At 43.6% G+C, this 22224-nt stretch overlaps 1 protein-coding gene across 1 annotated transcript; it reads right to left on the bottom strand.

Annotated features, from left to right (window-relative positions):
- Positions 1-482: 482 nt before the first annotated feature.
- Positions 483-22224, bottom strand: LOC139581059 (very long chain fatty acid elongase 6-like). Its single transcript, XM_071410410.1, has 4 exons — positions 21874-22224; positions 18750-18881; positions 3962-4113; positions 483-1914 (listed from the first exon to the last, which is right to left on the bottom strand). The coding sequence occupies exons 1-4, from the start codon at positions 21963-21965 to the stop codon at positions 1487-1489; spliced, it is 804 nt and encodes a 267-aa protein (XP_071266511.1). The 5' UTR covers positions 21966-22224; the 3' UTR covers positions 483-1486.

The raw sequence follows: 22224 nt of genomic DNA, 5'->3' as shown, positions 1-22224 counted from the left end.
GTAAATGTCGGATAGAAAATGTCATGACAGGCCTGATGGAAACAGCAAATTTGTTACGCTAGGTGGGATGTTTTTGTCTGTAAAAATGTATTATGGGAGAAATGGCGGTATTCACAAATATTGATATAATAACTGTCATATCGAAGTAAACTCAAATTCACACCATGATATGGTGTGTGGTTCTCCCACTATGACTCGGGAAAGCATTCAGTGTATTAGGCTACAAATGAAATAACCCTCAGGGCACACCCTGGTTGAATCAATGTTGTTTCCATGTCATTTCAATGAAATGATGTTGAACCAACATGGATCAGATATTGAATTGAGGTCTGTGCTCAGTGGGAAGTTATGATGAACTTCACAGGGTGGTAAAAATGCACGGTGATGAGCTTGTTGCTCCTTTCCAATAAATATTGAGGGTCTTATTCTGGTGACATGATGATCAATCGGATGCTGTTTGACAAATAAAAAGAAATCTCAGGGGGCTTCCGATTCTTTAATGAACACACAGAGAGATGTAATACTTAAAAAAACAAAAAAACTATATAGTGCATTGTTGTGATGTAAAGAAAAACATTTCAAATACAAAAGTGCACAACTCATACTGCACAATTTAAGACAGGCAGAAACGTACTGAGTCCCACTATTTCCTGGTACACTCCAAGGACCACCATAGACTTTAAATTTTAAGAAAATAAATACATTCTTAAGATATATTATTTACAATGGACACATTATTCCAAGTGTCACTCCTTTCCGTGCGCTTCTTTCCTCCCACCTATTCCCAGACAATTACCTACAACTAAAACAGAAAAACTATCCTCATTAATCAGTGCATTAGTTCCTTTTGATCGTCATTTCGTTATACTCAAGGGTTGTGAGGTCTAATACAGTGAGACAATTCTGAGCGCTGGTCTATAAAGCACCAGATTTCACTACAAGTTAGAGCCTTTCAGCATGAAAAATGTCCTGTCAGTGACTGTCGAATTCATTGAACGTGCAGACTGCAAACGCGGTTGTAAACTGCCCTTGGAGAAACCTCAGGACTCATATGGCTGTGTTTTTTTCACTGGACTCCGACTGAAGCAGCTGGTCAAAAAGATTGATTAACAAAGCCACGAAATCAAAATGAAGTGAGTAGTACATTTAGTCAAACACAAACTGAGCTGCTCTCTCTATCGCCTTTTTTTAATTTAATGATTTGTTATACAGTATTAACGTGTCCTGACCATGCACTGGTTCCCTTGTCCACTCTTAACAACCGTTCCATTATCGTGTTATCCAGGGTTCTAGTTAGTTAGATGAGCTACAGCAATACAAAGTTGGGGTGGGAAGAAATTGGCTTGTCACAATTGACGTGGACCCAGCAACCAGCAAAAAACAGTTGTGACTCACACATTATGGCACAACGCAATATTCTTCTCAACTAGGCACACTCTTAATATGACTTGCCCAGTGTACAACTTGCCTCTGACGAATCCAGCCCCTACTTGGCCTTGGACTCCTTGTCAGCGGCAACCTTGAGGTAGGACTTGTAGAAAAAGGAGGCGAACAGGACCAGGTAGCTGAGGTACATGAGTGAGCCCCAGGCGATGTTGGGCACGTAAGACGGGCAGCGCACTTCGTGCATCCAGTGGTAGACCAAGCCTAAGACAGCAAGCCCCATCACCATCTGCATGATCTGGGTGGCTGTGATGACCATAGCGCAGGGTCGGGGCACCCGGTAACCCGCCGCCCGGGCAGCATAGTAGGTGTACATGAAGGAGTGGACCAGGTAGTTCATGGTCATGAACCAGCCGCCACCGGCCACCTGGTCCTTGTAGGAGTACCAGGAGTAGACCAGCACGGTAATGTGATGGTACCAGTGCAGGAAGATGAGGCGCTGCTTACGGAGCACGATAAACACCGTGTCGCCTGAAAAGGGAGGGAGGGGGAAATCACTTAGTTATACTCTGATGTTTGATCACTTTCACTCTCTCTCAAACAATAGTGAACACACATAGTAGAAGTAAAAAGTTGTGAGGACCGGCTTTTTGAACCTCACTTGCAAAAAAGAATTGGAAAGATGGGATGTTGTGGTCCTCAAAAGTACAGTAAAGCACTAAACACAAACACACCACACACACACACACACACACACACACACACACACACAACAACATAATAACGCACTCCAATGAACTTAAACTAAACATACTCTACAGTCAGGGACGGCGGAACGATTTTTTGACAGGGAAGGCAAACATTGTTTTTGTTTATATTTTTCGGCTTATAATTTCTGACATTTGGTAGGCTATTTGTTAGTGTACTTGTCTGTAATTAGATACATGCACCTTATCTTCTGTCATGACTTGTTGCCCTAGAAGATAGGCCTTGCCCACAAGAATAATGTCACAAATCGATAGAATGAAGGTAGAATCGGTAGTTCATTTTCACTTCTGCTCCTCTCGCCGGAGTGAGGATGTTTAGGGACCAGGGAGACAATAGCCCAACTCTAAAACAACGACCCAACACGTTTATAATAAGATTTCCGGATTCATATTTTGTGTGGTTGAAAAACTGTCAGCTTTTATGTCCCTGACAAAGACGTTTACACATTCCTTAAATTGCGCATTCGCATTCTCTCAAGATGCTGAAAGAAAGAAATGATATTGCAGACAAAATTACCATTTGATGTATAGTTTTAATTCTGTAGGAGTTAATATTATATTAAGCTACATGTGAGAAGTTATAGGCCTACAGTCAGTTCCCAGACTTCATTCCATTTAACCCAGTTGAACTTCGAAGGTGCGCAGACCAGGGGGTGGGGCCGCTGCTGCCGCACCCCTACTTCTGCCGTCTCTGTGTACAGTACAAACTAAACTGGTCTAATACTGTATATTGCACATCTGTCCCATTCTACAACACAAGCATGCCCTTCCTGTCTCTTGCTCAGGAGGAGACATACGTAAATAATTTTTTGCCACCTCAGCATCTCTGTCCATTTATCAACGCTATTGCATCCCTGTCTGACTGACAGATAGGCAGAAGTGACAGGATTACTGCTCTGAGAGAGGGGACAGCATCAAAATGCAGCCACACAGGTCTTGAGGTAATAGGCCTCCGCTGATGAATAGAAGTGCACTAGAAACTTCAAATGCTTCCGGAATTACATAAATAGACAAATTGTTTCAAGGTTGTTTTTTGTCCTGCATCAGCCTCCTTCTCTTTGAATGGCCCTCTGACCTAATTGACCAACCACTCCATCGCTCCCACTCGTTGGCCAGGGTCAGAAATGACTTGTATACATCAGCTCAAGGTGAGCTGACTATCTTGCACTGCATGACAGAGAGGTACATGCATGTCTGTACTACATGACATACACTGAGTGTACAAAACATAAGGAACACCTCCTAATATTTGAGTTGCACCCTATTTTGCCCTCACAAAAGCCTCAATTCGTCAGGGCATGGACTCTACAAGGTGTCGAAAGCGGTTCACAGAGATGCTGGCCCATGTTGACTACAATGCTTCCCACAGTTGTGTCAAGTTGGCTAGATGTCCTTTGGGTGGTGTAGCATTCTTGATACACACGGGAAACTGTTGAGTGTGAAAAACCCTGCAGCGTTGCAGTTCTTGACAAACTCAAACCGGTGCGCCTGGCACCTACTAACACACCCTATTCAACTATTCAAAGGCACTTAAATCTTTTGTCTTGCCCATTCACCCTCCGAAGGGCACACCCACAATCCATGTCTCAATTGTCTCAAGGCTTAAAAATCCTTCTGTAACCTGTCTCCTCTGATTCATCTACACTGATTGAAGTGGATTTAACAGCTGACATCAATAAAAGAGCATAGCGTTCACTTGAATTCACCTGGTCAGTCTATGTCATGGAATGAGATGTTCCTAATGTTTTGTACACTCAGTGTATTTCTATCTGAAGCATTCAGAACTGGACCCTATTTGGGACATTCCTTACCCAGCTCAGGGGCCTTGCTCAGGACAAAGGCGTAGGCCCAGAACTTGCTGACAGGAGCGCTGTAGAAGCTGGTGTCACACACCGACTGCTTAAAGCCACTTTTGTTGAGGACATGGAACATATAACATCCGGTCCTGACAGCTCCGATGATACTGTGGAATGAAACACATATAGATTATGAGATAATGGGATAATGTATAGTGTTACGTGAATCTGCTCTGTCCAACTATATGGAATTCACAATTACACACAAGTCATTGGTATACGAAACATTTTTAACACAAGTCGAATGCCCACAAGTCGAATGCCCAGAGTGGACTGTAAGTAGGTGTTTTGTACACGTCTGAATTCAGCTCATATTTTTGTACACCTGAACTATAAGCTTTGTGGTTGTCATAATGTAATGCGATATACATCTCTCAACTATATTATATACTGTCAGCTTTGCGGTGCCATGACGAAATGCTATATACCTCTCAACTATATGAACTGTCACTGTTGCAGTTGCCATAACGCTCTAAACCTGAAACAAGGTAAGAGATAAGATATATCAGTGGGTCACATCTCCAATTGGCTGTCCTTCCCCTGTCTCCAACCATTTTAGACCTCCATTAAGCCCGATAAAGACTTAGACACACATGGTCTTACTTTGTAAACAGGATGCGTATGCTTAGTAAACACTGTATCGATTTGTAGCTTTCCTTCTCATCTGAAACACACTGTGGCTACATACAGTGAGGTCATTTCAATTTGGACACACTATGAAAATATATCACCTCTCCTTATCAATTGTGAGTCGTGTCTTGGACTATCATTAGTGTGAAGACTTTTATATTATCAAATCAATTCTCTGTGTAATTATTATGTGATTAAACTAATCATGTAAACATTAACATTAACTAGGTCCCGTGTGGCTCAGTTGGTAGAGCATGGCGCTTGCAACGCCAGGGTTGTGGGTTCATTCCCCACGGGGGGACCAGGATGAATATGTATGAACTTTCCAAATTGTAAGTCGCTCTGGATAAGAGCGTCAGCTAAATGACTTAAATGTAAATGTAAATGTAACTAGGAAGTCGGAGGACCACGGGAAAATGTTGTTTAGAGTTACTATTTCCCAAATTTAACTCTTCAGATATTTTAATATTTTATCGATTACAGTCACTTAATAATGTATTATTACCTCATCAGTCATATTCTGAATGTCGCAAACTCTTGGATATCTGCACGAACCCTAGCATAAATGATTATTCAGCGATATACCAATTAGGTTAATTATTTATTTACGAACTAACTAAATAATCACACAGAAGTACATAAACACACACAGGATAGGTTATACATTGGTTACTAACATGATACAATTAAAAATCCCGAGTGGACTAAACCGTAGTACCCTCAACACCATAGACCCTCCAAACTCATCATCAAGCTGGAGGCCCTGGGTCTCAACCCCGCCCTGTGCAACTGGGTCCTGGACTTTGACGGGCCGCCCCCAGGTGGTGAAGGTAGGAAACAACATCTCCACTTCGCTGACCCTCAACTTCTCAGCCCTCTCCTGTACTCCCTGTTCACCCACGACTCCGTGGCCATGCACACATCCAACTTAATCATCAAGTTTGCAGATGACACAACAGTAGTGGGCTTGATCACCAACAACTACGAGACAGCCTACAGGGAGGAGGTGAGGGCACTCGGAGTGTGGTGTCAGGAAAACAACCTTTCACTCAAAGTCAACAAAACAAAGGAGATGATCGTGGACTTCAGGGAACAGCAGAGGGAGCACCCCCCCTATCCACATCAAAGGGACAGCAGTGGAGAAGGTGGAAAGTTTTAAGTTCCTGGGCGTACACATCACAGACAAACTGAAATGGTCCACCCACACAGACAGCGTGGTGAAGAAGGCGCGACAGTTTTGTCACCCAAAACCCTGACAAACTTTTACAGATGCACAATCGAGAGCATCCTGTCGGGCTGTATCACAGACTGGTATGGCAACTGCACCGCCCTCAACCGCAAGGCTCTCCAGAAGGTGGTGCGTTCTGCACAACGCATCACCGGGGGCAAACTACCTGCCCTCCATGACACCTACAGCACTCGATGTCACAGAACGGCCAAAAAGATCATCAAGGACAACAACCACCCGAGCCACTGCCTGTTCACACCGAGAGATTGAAAAACAGCTTCTATCTCAAGGCCATCAGACTGCTAAACATCAATCACTAACTCAGAGAGGCTGCTGCCTACATTGAGACCCAATCACTGGACACTTTAATAAATGGATCACTAGTCACTTTAAACAATGCCACTTTAAATAATGCCACTTTAATAATGTTTATATAGCTTACATTACTCATATCATATGTATATACTGTATTTTATACCATCTACTGCACCTTGCCTATGCCGCTTGGCCATCGCTCATCCATATACTTATATGTACATATTCTCATTCACTCCTTTAGATTTGTGTGTATTAGGTAGTTGTTGGGGAACTGTTAGATTACTTGTTAGATATTACTGCACTGTCGGAACTAGAAGCACAAGCATTTCGCTACACTCGCATTAACATCTGCTAACCAACCATGTGTATGTGACCAATAAAATGTGATTTTATATGACGGCTTGTTACACCAAATGAAAAGGGAGGGACAGGTAAGAAAGAGCGGGAGAAAAAACAAAGGACTTCACTATCGTACACACAGCTGATAACTAGGCTTTTGAAATGCTAATACTTTGCACATGAACAGCCGCTCATTCGAAAGGAATTGCAATTTATATATTTACGCCTATATGTCTTGTTGTTTCTCTGTTGAAATCGCAGGTCCGTCTGCTGGAGAGTCAGTCGACAGAAAGTCTCTGGTTTGTCCACCAGAGATCAAAGTCTTTCGTAGTTGTAGCACTGTTATCATGGTCAACCAATGGTCGTTCGATAGGGAAATGTTCTCCAGAATGGATCTTTCTGAGTACCATTCAGTCGTTTGATAGGGAAGTGTTCTCCTCTCGTCTTCGGTCGAGTTTACTAAACTATTTTACATATACAGCAGCAGACTGAATGTGTAGTCTTGTAGTTTTCATAACCAGCTCCATGCTCTCTGGTCTATAGAGTAGTAGCCATTTCTTAACTAAATGTACATTTTGTCACAAGTGCTATTTAAGCACTCCCAATTTAAGGACTCAGGGAAAAAGGGGCGTTCTCTCCTTTTTTCGTAATGTCTGTGCTCACGTGGGCGTGGCCACCGACATGGTTAAGACTTCATATGAAAAACAATTCTCTCATTTAGAAGGCTAACATCACATCTTCTCACAAATAGTTTCATATTTAATCATATCAGTTCCCCAACATTTGGGTGTGACCCTGATCACTGGAAAATATGCACATTCAGAGATAAAGTTATGTTGTTATACTGTCCTTTATGGGATCCCAAATCACAACTGATCTGACATAATTGTTCTTTAGTGCCCACGGACCACTCCAACTGTTTGAACGAAGAGAAATATTGTTTCATTCCCCCATCTGTTGATGTTGGAGTTTTTGGCAGGAGGACTCTCTTTGTTCCACAGAGGTTTCTTTCCCTTAATATTGCAAGACAAGGAAGAAAGAGTTTCTGTAAGGCATTTACGACCATCATAAAACGGCCAACTAGAGCAGACCCACTGTAACCTGATCCTTCGGATCCTTATAGGAGTCAAAACACCTGAAATGTAAAAATGATCCAGTGATATTCCAGGAAGCCATCCCCAAACCCATGTAACTAAACACCAGTCAAACAGCAGTGGGAATAACACAAGAAGAGAGCATTGAGACACAGTTGTCATTTTCAGGGAAATAATGAAGCGGCTCTGAAAACTGCACAGTCATGGGCAATTAACATTACGTTATCAAATGGTAACTAACTATCTATGTTATCTATGGTAACGAATAACTAATAACACCATTATCAACGTTAACCATCTGTAAAAACATTATCTATAGTTACTACTTACCTTCTCCACATTATCAATAGTAACTATCTATCTATTTGATATATATGGTACCAACCTAACACCAACCTCATCATTGGTAACTAACTTTCTATTACAAAGGCCAGTAGTCTATTCTTAAAAAACCTATATGGTAAAATGTTGCAGTGATTGTGCAGTAATGAATATATGGATTAAAAAAGTGTTTCATATGCCAAGGACATGCTATCCTGTCCAGCTAGCACCAAGGGGATTGAGTGGGCAGGTTATGCCCACAGCTCCGGGATTAGGATTAAGGTTGGCACAGCAGGGGGCATGGGCACAGACGATGATGATGTACCTCTGTGGCACATCAAAAAAGCTCTCCCTATTGTGAGCTGTAAAATGAGGTTCTGTGTACTCCTTGACTCCTCCTTAATAATAAGGATAACAGATTGGATTTCTATAGCCCTTTTCTACCGTTATATAGTACATTGTATAGTGACGTCACCTGGATCGCATATGGTTGTTGTGTATATATCTGAGTTCCCAGCAGGTTTGAGGTCAATTCGATTTCAGTTCCAGTAAATTCAGAAAGTTTACCAAATTCCAAATGGAATTTTTTACATTTTTTATTTCACCTTCAGTTAACCAGGTAGGCTAGTTGAGAACAAGTTCTCATTTACAACTGCGACCTGGCCAAGAATAAAGCAAAGCAGTGAGATACATACAACAACACAGAGTTACACATGGAATAAACAAAACATACAGTCAATAATACCGTTGAAGAAAATCTATATACAGTGTGTGCAAATGAGGTAAGATAAGGGAGGTAAGGCAATAAATAGGCCATGGTGGCGAAGTCATTACAATATACCAATTAGACACTGGAGGGATTGATGTGCAGAAGATGATGTGCAAGTAGAGATACTTGGGTGCAAAGGAGCAAGATAAATAAATACAGTATGGGGATGAGGTAGTTGGATGGGCTATTTGCAGATGGGCTATGTACAGGTGCAGTGATCCGTGAGCTGCTCTGACAGCTGGTGCTTAAAGCTAGTGAGGGAGATATGAGTCTCCAGCTTCAGTGATTTTTGCCATTTGTTCCAGTCATTGGCAGCAGAGAACTGGAAGGAAAGGCGGCCAAATGAGGAATTGGCTTTGGGGGTGACTAGTGAGATATACCTGCTGGAGCGCGTGCTACGGGTGGGTGCTGCTATGGTGACCAGTGAGCTGAGATAAGACGGGGCTTTACCTAGCAAAAACGTGTAGATGACCTGGAGCCAGTAGGTTTGGCGAAGAGTATGAAGCGAGGGCCAGCCAACGAAAGCGTACAGGTCGCAGTGGGGCTTTGTTGATAGACTGCATCCAATTTGTTGACTAGAGTGTTGGAGGCTATTTTGTAAATGACATCGCCGAAGTCGAGGATCGGTAGGATGGTCAGTTTTACGAGGGAATGTTTGGCAGCATGAGTGAAGGATGCTTTGTTGCGAAATAGGAAGCCGATTCTAGATTTAATTTTGGATTGAGATGCTTAATATGAGTCTGGAAGGAGAGTTTACAGTCTAACCAGATACCTAGGTATTTGTAGTTGTCCACATATTCTAAGTAAGAACCGTCCAGAGTAGTGATGCTGGACGGGTGGGCAGGTGCGGGCAGCGACCGGTTGAAGAGTATGCATTTAGTTTTACTTGCATTTAAGAGCAGTTGGAGGCCACGGAATGAGAGTTGTATGGCATTGAAGCTTGTCTGGAGGTTAGTTAACACAGTGTCCAAAGAAGGGCCAGAAGTATACAGAATGGTGTCGTCTGTGTAGAGGTGGATCAGAGAATCACCAGCAGCAAGAGCGACATCATTGATGTATACAGAGAAGAGAGTCGGCCCGAGAATTGAACCCTGTGGCACCCCCATAGAGACTGCAGAGGTCCGGACAACAGGCCCTCCGATTTGACACACTGAACTCTATCAGAGAAGTATTTGGTGAACCAGGGGAGGCAGTCATTTGAGAAACCAAGGCTGTTGAGTCTGCCGATAAGAATGTGGTGATTGACAGAGTCGAAAGCCTTGGCCAGGTCGATGAATACAGCTGCACAGTAATGTCTCTTATCGATGGCAGTTATGATATCATTTAGGACGTTGAGCGTGGCTGAGGTGCACCCATGACCAGCTCTGAAACCAGATTGCATAGCGGAGAAGGTACGGTGGGATTCAAAATGGTCGGTAATCTGTTTGTTAACTTGGCTTTCGAAGACCTTAAAAAGGCAGGGTAGGATAGATATAGATCTGTAGCAATTTGGGTCTAGAGTGTCTCCCCCTTTGAAGAGGAGGATGACCACGGCAGCTTTCCAATCTTTGGGAATCACAGACGATAAGAAAGAGAGGTTGAACAGGCTAGAAATAGGGGTTGCAACAATTTCGGCAGATCATTTTAGAAAGAGAGGGTCCAGATTGTCTAGCCCGGCTGATTTGTAGGGGTCCAGATTTTGCAGCTCTTTCAGAACATCAGCTATCTGGATTTGGGTGAAGGAGAAATGGTGGAGGCTTGGGTATGTTGCTGTGGGGGGTGCCGGGCAGTTGACCGGGGTAGGGTTAGCCAGTTGGAAAGCATGGCCAGTCGTAGAAAAATGCTTATTGAAATTCTCAATCATAGTGGATTTATCGGTGGTGACAGTGTTTCCTAGCCTCAGTGCAGTGGGCAGCTGGGAGGAGGTGCTCTTATTCTCCATGGACTTTACAGTCTCCCAGAACTTTTGGGAGTTTGTGCTACAAGATGCAAAGTTCTGTTTGACAAAGCTGGCCTTTGCTTTCCTAACTTCCCTGAAAAGTTTCATATCACAGGGGCTATTCGATGCCAATGCAGTACGCCACAGGATGTTTTTGTGCTGGTCAAGGGCAAACAGGTCTGGGGTGAACCAAGGGCTATATCTGTACCTGGTTCTAAATGTTTTGAATGGAGCATGCTTATTTAAGATGGTGGGGAAGGCACTTTTAAAGAATAACCAGGCATCCTCTACTGACGGAATGAGGTCAATATCATTCCAGGATACCCCGGCCAGGTCGATTAGAAAGGCCTGCTCGCTGAAGTGTTTTAGGGAGCGTTTGACAGTGATGAGGGGTGGTCGTTTGACCGCAGACCCAATAAGGATGCAGGCAATGAGGCAGTGATCGATGAGATCTTGATTGAAAACAGCAGAGGTGTATTTGGAGGGCGAGTTGGTTAGGATGATATCTATGAGGGTGCCCGTGTTTACGGATTTGGGGTTGTACCTGGTAGGTTCATTGATAATTTGTGTGAGATTCAGGGCATCAAGCTTAGATTGTAGGATGGCTGGGGTGTTAAGCATGTCCCAGTTTAGGTCACCTAGCAACACAAGCTCTGAAGATAGATGGGGGGCAATCAATTCACATATGGTGTCCAGGGCACAGCTGGGGGCAGAGGGTGGTCTATAGCAAGCGGCAACAGTGAGAGACTTGTTTCTGGAAAGGTGGATTTTTAAAAGTAGAAGCTCAAATTGTTTGGGTACAGACCTGGATAGTAAGACAGAACTCTGCAGGCTATCTCTGCAGTAGATTGCAACACCACCCCCTTTGGCAGTTCTATCTTGGCGGAAAATGTTATAGTTAGGGATGGAAATTTCAGGGTTTTTGCTGGTCTTCATAAACCAGGATTCAGACACTGCTAAGACATCCGGGTTGGCAGAGTGTGCTGAAGCAGTGAATAAAACAAACTTAAGGAGGAGGCTTCTAATGTTAACATGCATGAAACCAAGGCTTTTACAGTTACAGAAGTCAACAAATGAGAGCACCTGGGGAATAGGAGTGGAGCTAGGCACTGCAAGTCCTGGATTAACCTCTACATCACCAGAGGAACAGAGGAGAAGTAGGATAAGGGTACGGCTAAAGACTATAAGAACTGGTCGTCTAGTATGTTCGGAACAGAGAGTAAAAGGAGCAGGTTTCTGGGCACGATAGAATAGATTCAAGGCATAATGTACAGACAAAGGTATTGTAGGATGTGAGTACATTGGAGGTAAACCTAGGCATTGAGTAATGATGAGAGAGATATTGTCTCTAGAGACGTTTAAACCAGGTTATGTCACCGCATATGGGGGAGGTGGAACTAAATGGTTGGTAAGGCATATTGAGCAGGGCTAGAAGCTCTACAGTGAAATAAGACAATAATCACTAACCAGGACAGTAATGGACAAGGCATATTGATATTAAGGAGGGGTCATGCGTAGCCGAGTGATCATAGGGGTCCAGCATTGAAGATAATTTTTTAATTTTCGTGTACTTCCTGAATATTTTATTTATTTTATTTATTTTATTTAACCTTTATTTAACCAGGTAGGCAAATTGAGAACACGTTCTCATTTACAATTGCGACCTGGCCAAGATAAAGCAAAGCAGTTCGACACATACAACAACACATAGTTACACATGGAGTAAAACAAACATATAGTCAATGATACAGTGAAAAAAAATAAGTCTATATACAATGTGAGCAAGTGAGGTGAGATAAGGGAGGTGAAGGCAAACAAATATATGTATAAATAAATAAAAATATAAAAAGGCCATGGTGGCGAAGTAAATACAACACAGCAAGTAAAATAAAACTTAAAACACTGGAATGGTTGGTTTGCAGTGGAAGAAAGCGCAAAGTAGAGACAGAAATAATGGGGTGCAAAGGAGCAAAATAAATAAATAAATACAGTAGGTAAAGAGGTAGTTGTTTGGGCTAAAATTATAGATGGGCTATGTACAGGTGCAGTAATCTATGAGCTGCTCTGACAGCTGGTGCTTAAAGCTAGTGAGGGAGATAAGTGTTTCCAGTTTCAGAGATTTTTGTAGTTCGTTCCAGTCATTGGCAGCAGAGAACTGGAAGGAGAGGCGGCCAAAGGAAGAATTGGTTTTGGGGGTGACCAGAGAGATAAACCTGCTGGAGCGCGTGCTACAGGTAGGTGTTGCTATGGTGACCAGCGAGCTGAGATAAGGGGGGACTTTACCTAGCAGGGTCTTGTAGATGACCTGGAACCAGTGGGTTTGGCGACGAGTATGAAGCGAGGGCCAGCCAACGAGAGTGTACAGGTCGCAGTGGTGGGTAGTATATGGGGCTTTGGTGACAAAACGGATGGCACTGTGATAGACTGCATCCAATTTATTGAGTAGGGTTTTGGAGGCTATTTTGTAAATGACATCACCGAAGTCGAGGATTGGTAGGATGGTCAGTTTTACAAGGGTATGTTTGGCAGCATGAGTGAAGGATGCTTTGTTGCGGAATAGGAAGCCAATTCTAGATTTAACTTTGGATTGGAGATGTTTGATGTGAGTCTGGAAGGAGAGTTTACAGTCTAACCAGACACCTAGGTATTTGTAGTTGTCCACATATTCTAGGTCAGAGCCGTCCAGAGTAGTGATGTTGGACAGGCGGGCAGGTGCAGGCAGCGATCGGTTGAAGAGCATGCATTTAGTTTTACTTGTATTTAAGAGCAATTGGAGGCCACGGAAGGAGAGTTGTATGGCATTGAAGCTCGCCTGGAGGGTTGTTAACACAGTGTCAAAAGAAGGGCCAGAAGTATACAGAATAGTGTCGTCTGCGTAGAGGTGGATCAGAGAATCACCAGCAGCAAGAGCGACATCATTGATGTATACAGAGAAGAGAGTCGGTCCAAGAATTGAACCCTGTGGCACCCCCATGGAGACTGCCAGAGGCCCGGACAACAGACCCTCCGATTTGACACACTGAACTCGATCAGAGAAGTAGTTGGTGAACCAGGCGAGGCAATCATTAGAGAAACCAAGGCTGTCGAGTCTGCCGATGAGGATGTGGTGATTGACAGAGTCAAAAGCCTTGGCCAGGTCAATGAATACGGCTGCACAGTATTGTTTCCTATCGATGGCGGTTAAGATATCGTTTATGACCTTGAGCGTGGCTGAGGTGCACCCATGACCAGCTCTGAAACCAGATTGCATAGCGGAGAAGGTATGGTGGGATTCGAAATGGTCGGTAATCTGTTTGTTGACTTGGCTTTCGAAGACCTTAGAAAGGCAGGGTAGGATAGATATAGGTCTGTAGCTGTTAGGGTCAAGAGTGTCCCCCCCTTTGAAGAGGGGGATAACCGCAGCTGCTTTCCAATCTTTGGGAATCTCAGACGACACGAAAGAGAGGTTGAAAAGGCTAGTAATAGGGGTGGCAACAATTTCAGCAGATAGTTTTAGAAAGAAAGGGTCCAGATTATCTAGCCCGGCTGATTTGTAAGGGTCCAGATTTTGCAGCTCTTTTAGAACATCAGCTGACTGTATTTGGGAGAAAGAGAAATGGGGAAGGCTTGGGCGAGTAGCAGAGGGGAGGGCAGTGCTGTTGTCCGGGGTAGGGGTAGCCAGGTGGAAAGCATGGCCAGCCGTAGAAAAATGCTTATTGAAATTCTCAATTATAGTGGATTTGTCGGTGGTGACAGTGTTTCCTATCTTCAGAGCAGTTGGAAGCTGGGAGGAGGTGTTCTTATTCTCCATGGACTTTACAGTGTCCCAGAACTTTTTTGAATTTGTGTTGCAGGAAGCAAATTTCTGCTTGAAAAAGCTAGCCTTGGCTTTTCTAACTGCCTGTGTATACTGGTTTCTAGCTTCCCTGAAAAGTTGCATATCACGGGGGCTGTTCGATGCTAATGCAGAACGCCATAGGATGTTTTTCTGTTGGTTAAGGGCAGTCAGGTCAGGAGAGAACCAAGGGCTATATCTGTTCCTGGTTCTAAATTTCTTGAATGGGGCATGCTTATTCAAGATGGTGAGGAAGGCATTTTAAAAAAATGTCCAGGCATCCTCTACTGACGGGATGAGATCAATATCCTTCCAGGATACCTCGGCCAGGTCGATTAGAAAGGCCTGCTCGCTGAAGTGTTTCAGGGAGCGTTTGACAGTGATGAGTGGAGGTCGTTTGACCGCTGACCCATTACGGATGCAGGCAATGAGGCAGTGATCGCTGAGATCTTGGTTGAAAACAGCAGAGGTGTATTTGGAGGGCAAGTTTGTTAGGATGATATCTATGAGGGTACCCGTGTTTACGGAATTGGGGTGGTACCTGGTAGGTTCATTGATAATTTGTGTGAGATTGAGGGCATCAAGCTTAGATTGTAGGATGGCTGGGGTGTTAAGCATGTTAAAATTTAGGTCGCCTAGCAGCACGAGCTCTGAAGATAGATGGGGGGCAATCAGTTCACATATAGTGTCCAGAGCACAGCTGGGGGCAGAGGGTGGTCTATAGCAGGCGGCAACGGTGAGAGACTTGTTTTTAGAGAGGTGGATTTTTAAAAGTAGAAGTTCAAATTGTTTGGGAACAGACCTGGATAGTAAAACAGAACTCTGCAGGCAATCTTTGCAATAGATTGCAACACCGCCCCCTTTGGCCGTTCTATCTTGTCTGAAAATCTTGTAGTTGGGGATGAAAATGTCAGAATTTTTGGTGGTCTTTCTAAGCCAGGATTCAGACACGGCTAAAACATCCGGGTTGGCAGAGTGTGCTAAAGCAGTGAACAAAACAAACTTAGGGAGGAGGCTTCTAATGTTAACATGCATGAAGCCAAGGCTATTACGGTTACAGAAGTCATCAAAAGAGAGCGCCTGGGGAATAGGAGTGGAGCTAGGTACTGCAGGGCCTGGATTCACCTCTACATCACCAGAGGAACAGAGGAGGAGTAGGATAAGGGTACGGCTAAAAGCTATGAGAATTGGTCGTCTAGAACTTCTAGAGCAGAGAGTAAAAGGAAGTTTCTGGGGGCGATAAAATAGCTTAAAGGAATAATGTACAGACAAAGGTATGGTAGGATGTGAATACAGTGGAGGTAAACCTAGGTATTGAGTGATGATGAGAGAGATATTGTCTCTAGAAACATCATTGAAACCAGGTGATGTCATCGCATATGTGGGTGGTGGAACTGTGAGGTTGGATATGGTATAGTGGTCAGGGCTAGAGGCTCTACAGTGAAATAAGCCAATAAACACTAACCAGAACAGCAATGGACAAGGCATATTTACATTAAGGAGAGGCATGCTTAATCGAGTGATCAATAAGGGTCCAGTGAGTAGAGGTTGGTTGGGGTCACGGCGATCCAGACAGCTGGCCGGGTAGATGGCTATCGGTAGCAAGATAGCATAGTATGGAAGTCTATTTGTAGATGTCTCGTGCGTTTCCGTCGGTAGGTTATTGGGGTTCCGTGTGGTAGAGGGGATCAATCCAAATTGGCAAAATAGATATAGTGACCCAAGAAAAAAAATAAAAATAAATAAATAATAATAATAATTGTCCGATATACTTATTCAGATAGCAGCCGATAAGACAGCTAACGGTTAGCGGGCCCCAGATGAGCGTTCAGGTAACGTCGGGACGGAGGTGCCAGTTGGATAACTCCCTCGGGCAGATAACGTCGGCAGTCAGTCGTGAAGGCCCGGTGGGGCTCCGTATCTGCAGCAACAACAAAACAACAAAAAAACGGGTCCGGATAGGTGGCTGTAGCCCAGGAATGGCTGATGGAACTCCTCAGCTGGCTAGCTCCGGAATGATTTGAGTTTGCTCCGGGATCGACGTAAGCCAGTAGTCACACGGTTTGCAGCTAGCTAGCTGCAAATGTCCAGAGCCTGCGGCTGAAATCCGGGGAAACTGAGAGAAAAAAAGTCCCGGAATGCTCCGGTCCGAGTCGCGTTGCACAAAAGTGCCGGTAGATTATCGAGCTAAAGGAATAGCTGATGACCACAAAACGTGGGCAGCTGAAACACCAACGCTAGCCAGCAGACCGGCTAATTTCTGGGCAGCTACAGATTAGCTTCTGGCTAGCTATCGGATAGCTTCTGGTTAGCTTTCTGGCTAGCTTCTGAATTAGCCCCTGGCTAGCTTCCACGGTGGTTTTTCAGATTTGAGGTAAATAATACTTTTTTGTAATTGGTGAAGCGGGTTGCAGGAAAGCTTTTGCAGGGAAGCTTTTGTAGTTGAGTTCTTGGATAATAAAATATATAAAAGATATACGAAGAAAGGTGTAAATATATATATATACAGGACACGACAATACGAAACAGAAATGACGTCTGAATTGCTAAGCCATCTTGGCTTTAGGATGACTGGATATGAAATGGAATTGACCCCAACCCTGGTTCACAGCCAATTATACAGTGCATTCAGAAAGTATTCAGACAGCTTGACCTTTTCCACACTTTGTTACATTACAGCCATATTCTAAAAGGGATTTTAAAAAATGGGTCCTCAATCTACACACAATACCCCATAATGACAAAGCAAAAACAGGCTTGTAAAAATATTTGCAAATTTATTACAAATAAAAAACTTAAATACCTTATTTACTTAAGTATTTAGACCCTTTGCTATTGTAACGGATGTGAAATGGCTAGCTAGTTAGCGGGTACGCGCTAATAGCGTTTCAATCGGTTACGTCACTTGCTCTGAGACTTGAAGTAGGGTTTCCCCTTGCTCTGCAAGGGCCGCGGCTTTTGTGGAGCGATGGGTAACGACGCTTCGTGGGTGTCAGTTGTTGATGTGTGCAGAGGGTCCCTGGTTCGCGCCCGAGGTCGGGGCGAGGGGACGTACTAAAGTTATACTGTTACACTATGAGACTCGGAATTGAGCTCAGGTGCATCCCGTTTCTATTGATCATCCTTGAGATGTTTATACAACTTCATTGGAGTCCACCTGTGGTAAATTCAATTTATTGTACATGATTTGGAAAGGCACACACCTGTCTATATAAGGTCCCACAGTTGACAGTGCATGTCAGTGCTAAAACCATGCCATGAGGTCAAAGGAATTGCCGTAGAGCTCCGAGACAGGATTGTGTCGAGGAACAGATCTGGGGAAGGGTACCAAAAAATGGCTGCAGCATTGAAGGTCCCCAAGAACACAATGGCCTTAATCATTCTTAAATGGAAGAAGGTTGGAACCCCCAAAACTCTTCCTAGAGCTGGCCGCCCGGCCAAACTGAGCAATCGGGGGAGAAGGGCCTTGGTCTGTGAGGTGACCAAGAACCAGATGGTCACTCTGACAGAGCTCCAGAGTTCCTCTGTGTAGATGGGAGAACCTTCCAGAAGGACAACCATCTCTGCAGCACTCTACCAATCAAGCCTTTATGGTAGATTGACAAGACGGAACCACTTCTCAGTAAAAGGCACATGACAGCCCGCTTAGAATTTGCCAAAGGGCACCTAAAGGACTCTCAGACCATGAGAAACAAGATTCTCTGGTCTGATGAAACCAACACTTTGTAGCCTGAATTCCGCGTCATGTCTGGAGGAAACCTTGCATCATCCCTACAGTGAAGCATGGTGGTTGCAGCATCATGCTGTGGGGATGTTTTTCAGCAGCAGGGACTAGGAGACTAGTAGGATTGAGGGAAAGATGAACGGAGCAAAGTACAGAGAGATCCTTGATGAAAACCTGCTCCAAAGTGCTCATGGATGTCTTTTAAGAAGAGGAGTTATAAAGGAGAAGTTTTCAGATTTCGCTCTAGAAATCCCTGTTTTTATGTACTCCGTGTGTGTGTTTAGAAGAGGGAAATGTCACCCCTAAATCAAGATTGTCCATTTAAACACTGTTAATTCTGAGAGAGAACTAGCTCTATATACAAACATCTTTGTGGCCAACATTTCCCATGCTGAGGTTAGCAAGGATGAGGGAGGCTAACGAGGCTAACCACCGCTAACGAGGCTAACCACCACCAGTGTTCAGTTAGAGCTTCACTCACACTGATTGGTTGAGTAATTGATTGAATGATTGATTATAGTTTGATGGTGTTTAGGAATACACATAAAGCTATTATTACTGCAACAAAGTGGTCAGTGTGTCACTCACCTGAAGATAGCCAAACTGAGTGACCAGAGGACAAGTGGTCGGCGCAGGTTCAGCTTGGGCCTCTCTCTCATGAAGTGTTGGACCCCGAAGATGATTGCAGCATACAGTCCACAGAACATAAAGGACTTGCTCCTATTGAGGAAAAAATAAACACAAACACATCATCAAAACTGTTCTTAAGTGATTAGTGTACTTACCTGTGCCCTAGGCCATGATTTAGATGAGAGCACGGTGGAAATGCAAACAAGCTTTAAGGTCCTATTCCAGACGCATTTTCACCACATTTAACACCAGGTGCCTCATGACATGGCACAAGGGGGGGGGGGGGGGCTTACCCCCTGTATTCTCTATTGCTCCTCTATTTTCCCTCAAGCAAGATGGGAGGCCGATGACATCAGCGGGCACCACAGACCAACTCCTTAAATGCCCTACTCCTTGAAGTTTGCAGTTGTCTAAAAAACACTATTTTGCGCAATTTTTTTTTTTACCCTTTAGTGTGTGTACTTTATTGTATTTATACTTGGGATACTGCTTTTCAACAGGAAAAATACATTATTTTTTTTAATCGCTGGAGGCTGTCTTAAATCTATTTTAGACGACAACCATGCATTTATGTGATGAATGATCATTCTGAACGGATGAACCAGTCCTTAGCCGACTTTTAGGATTGACACTGCAGTTCACATTTCTAGTTCCTTTTTACTTGGTGGCAGTCCTCTGAATGTACACACAGCAAGCCACGAGGCGAGCTAAGCTAAACTCGATCATCTAAATTTCCACAGACTGATACCGTACTGGCATTATACAGATGATGTTACATAAGGCTATTAACAGTGGAGGCTGCTGAGGGGAGGACGGCTCCATAATAATGGCTGAAACGGAGTACAATGGATGGAATGGAGTGAATGGAATGGTATCAAACACATGAAAACCATGTTTTTGATACCCTTCTATGTAATCCATTCCAGCCATTATTATGAGCCGTTCCCCCCTCCATCCCCTCTATTGTCCAGACCCCATCCCTATTCGTAATCATGGAACCAATTATTAACCAAGCTTAGAAGTTGACATACTAACCAGAACTTCTACTACTGCAGCCCGTGGGTAATCAGGCAATTAGATTGAGTTTACGGCGCTCCCGTCTAGAATCAACTGTGATGCTATGTGAAAACAGCTAGAAGCGGGATACAATGACAATACTAGACACATCACTGACTGGACTTTTTTTTTTTTACCAAAAGGTCAGTTGAGGCACTCAGGTGAATAAGGCTGAATACTAGAAAGCAATGATGTGTGTATTTCAGAGGGGGTTTATTTTGATGACGGACCAGATGACTAATCCAGTTGGACAGAATACATATTAAACAGATAAGATGTTGTTGCTTGACCCAGTTTAGTAGGACTATATACAGGGCACAATACAGTAGGGCTTTAGTGGTCATTTTCTGTCCCAAACTTTCACTAAACTGAAGAAGGATTCCAAACATTAAGCATTAAGAGCAATACCATCACTGTGTCTATGGATAGTCAAAAACTATTTAAAACTATTATACATCTAAGTTGATTTATTCATGCATTTTGTCTCAGGGAAGTGAACCCGGGTCATCGTTGTGAAAGGCAAACAACCTATGTATCGCACCATTAGGGTTAACACAATTGGTGGGAATTGTAACTTGGCTCATATAGTGAGGATCCCTAAAGTATTCCAGTGAACCCCTCCCTTTGTGTAAACTGGAGTGGCTCAATGTAGTGCACTCCCTATTTCTGACTGTGAAACAATGCATAGTAGACTGCCTTATCATAACTACCTAGGCACTGGATACAGGGAATGTGTTATGGGCATTACAGAGCGGGAGAAAGAGCGGGAGAAAGAGACTTATTTTGCTCCTTGAAAGAGAGAAAATGAGGGCCTGAGAGCCAAGAGAGGGGTGGAGGGTCCTGTGGGAGCAAATGTTCTCAGAAAGCAGACATTTCTGCCTTTTCAACAAGCTAGCTTGTTTGGCTAATCAGCAGAATGCATGCTGAAGCAGGTCTAGACCATTAATCACAGCGTGGCAGGCCTGGATGTCACATGCAAGCAAAGCATTGGTGTTTCGTGTGCCTCTCTAGATGTGCTTTTAGACTATTCCGGCTGTCCTCCACTTCGATGCTTTGCTGTAGCCTACGCAATTGAGCTCGATCTGAGGAATGCATGGGCAGGGTGAAACAGGGTGAATTTATTTGGCCAACACTGCACATTTCCAAGAATTTTTCAATCCACATTGACAGCTTTCTTGCCTCTGAGACTGTCTCTTAAGTCAGAAAATGCCAACAAAAACCCAAGCAAGTCTGTGCAGAAATGTGGTCTGTCTTGGTCTTCACACAATTGATTGTACACAAAGAGAAGCATTTGAGACCATTTTGGTTTGTGTGCTGAGTAGCATATACTAATTTGATGGGGAGAGCCTTTGAGTTGATATTAAAAGTTATTAAATGTAAGCCTATTGATATCCTATATTGTATATATGCCTATGTATTTAATACAGTAATCATCACATTAGATATTTAGTAATCATTCATTGCATGTGACTGCACGTGCATGTAACACACACTGAAGTGAACAGCAGATAGGCTATACATCGGGTTTGACGTCATATTGTAGTAACAATGTAACAAGCAACATAGCGGATGGCATCTGTATCATGCGATGGATCAAAGGTCATTAACGTTAATAAAAGATGAAAGTTAAGTTGGTAGCATCCTCAAGGACATTTTAAGAGGCCGGAGAACTATAATAAGTATTTAAATTTACAGGAGCCTTATATATCAACGACTGACTTATCGCTACTTTGTAGCATAGTCAAAACTAACATTGTATCTGCTCCTCGATACAAATGTTTTTAAAAAACGCGACATATGTTCGGAATCATTGAAGAATGTGGTCAATATACGGATTTTACCGCAATGAACCATTGTTTACAGATCTGTAAACAATGGCGAAGCAAAACGTGTAGCCTACATGACAATGTGTGTGGGTGAGAGCTCAATCCATCCAAAATTGGCGGTGGGAATTCACCGGCTTTAGACTACGTAGGCTAGGCTACTATTTTATCCAGGGATGAATTGGTAACGTTAGCCTACTCACCAGTTTTCTTGCATCCATTCGAGAGCGCCCTTTTCATCAAATTTTCTCTCAAAATCGTATTCTGCAAGCGGGATGTGCTCTGTCTCGTTCATTTTCGTAATTTCAGTTTCCTCCAGTAAAAATCCTGGTCTATGTTTTCACCCTGTCTGTTGGGTTGACAGTTGATTTGACATCAAGTGAATTCTCTAGGTTTGGGAGCAAATGGGAGGATGCAGTAGAGAGTAGAGATGCACTTCCCGGCTGTCACTCACGCACAGTAGCCGAGCGCAATCACTTCCCCTCTTGCCTGGCTACCCCAAACTCCTTGCTCCGGCCTAACCTCCTAAAGTATCAAGCGTAAAAAAAACGCCT

The sequence above is a fragment of the Salvelinus alpinus genome, chromosome 7 (genome assembly GCF_045679555.1).
Source record: "Salvelinus alpinus chromosome 7, SLU_Salpinus.1, whole genome shotgun sequence".
NCBI classification, from domain to species: Eukaryota; Metazoa; Chordata; class Actinopteri; order Salmoniformes; family Salmonidae; genus Salvelinus; species Salvelinus alpinus.
This window is presented reverse-complemented; position numbering and strand designations above follow the sequence as displayed.

Excerpts from the sequence above, each read along its gene's own strand:
- LOC139581059 (XM_071410410.1), bottom strand. The coding sequence starts at position 21,965 with ATGAACGAGACAGAGCACATCCCGCTTGCAGAATACGATTTTGAGAGA. Across the intron at positions 18,882-21,873 it reads GAATGGATGCAAGAAAACTG|GAGCAAGTCCTTTATGTTCT; the intron begins GTGAGTAGGCTA and ends TTTCCTCAATAG. Across the intron at positions 4,114-18,749 it reads CTCAGTTTGGCTATCTTCAG|TATCATCGGAGCTGTCAGGA; the intron begins GTGAGTGACACA and ends TTCATTCCACAG.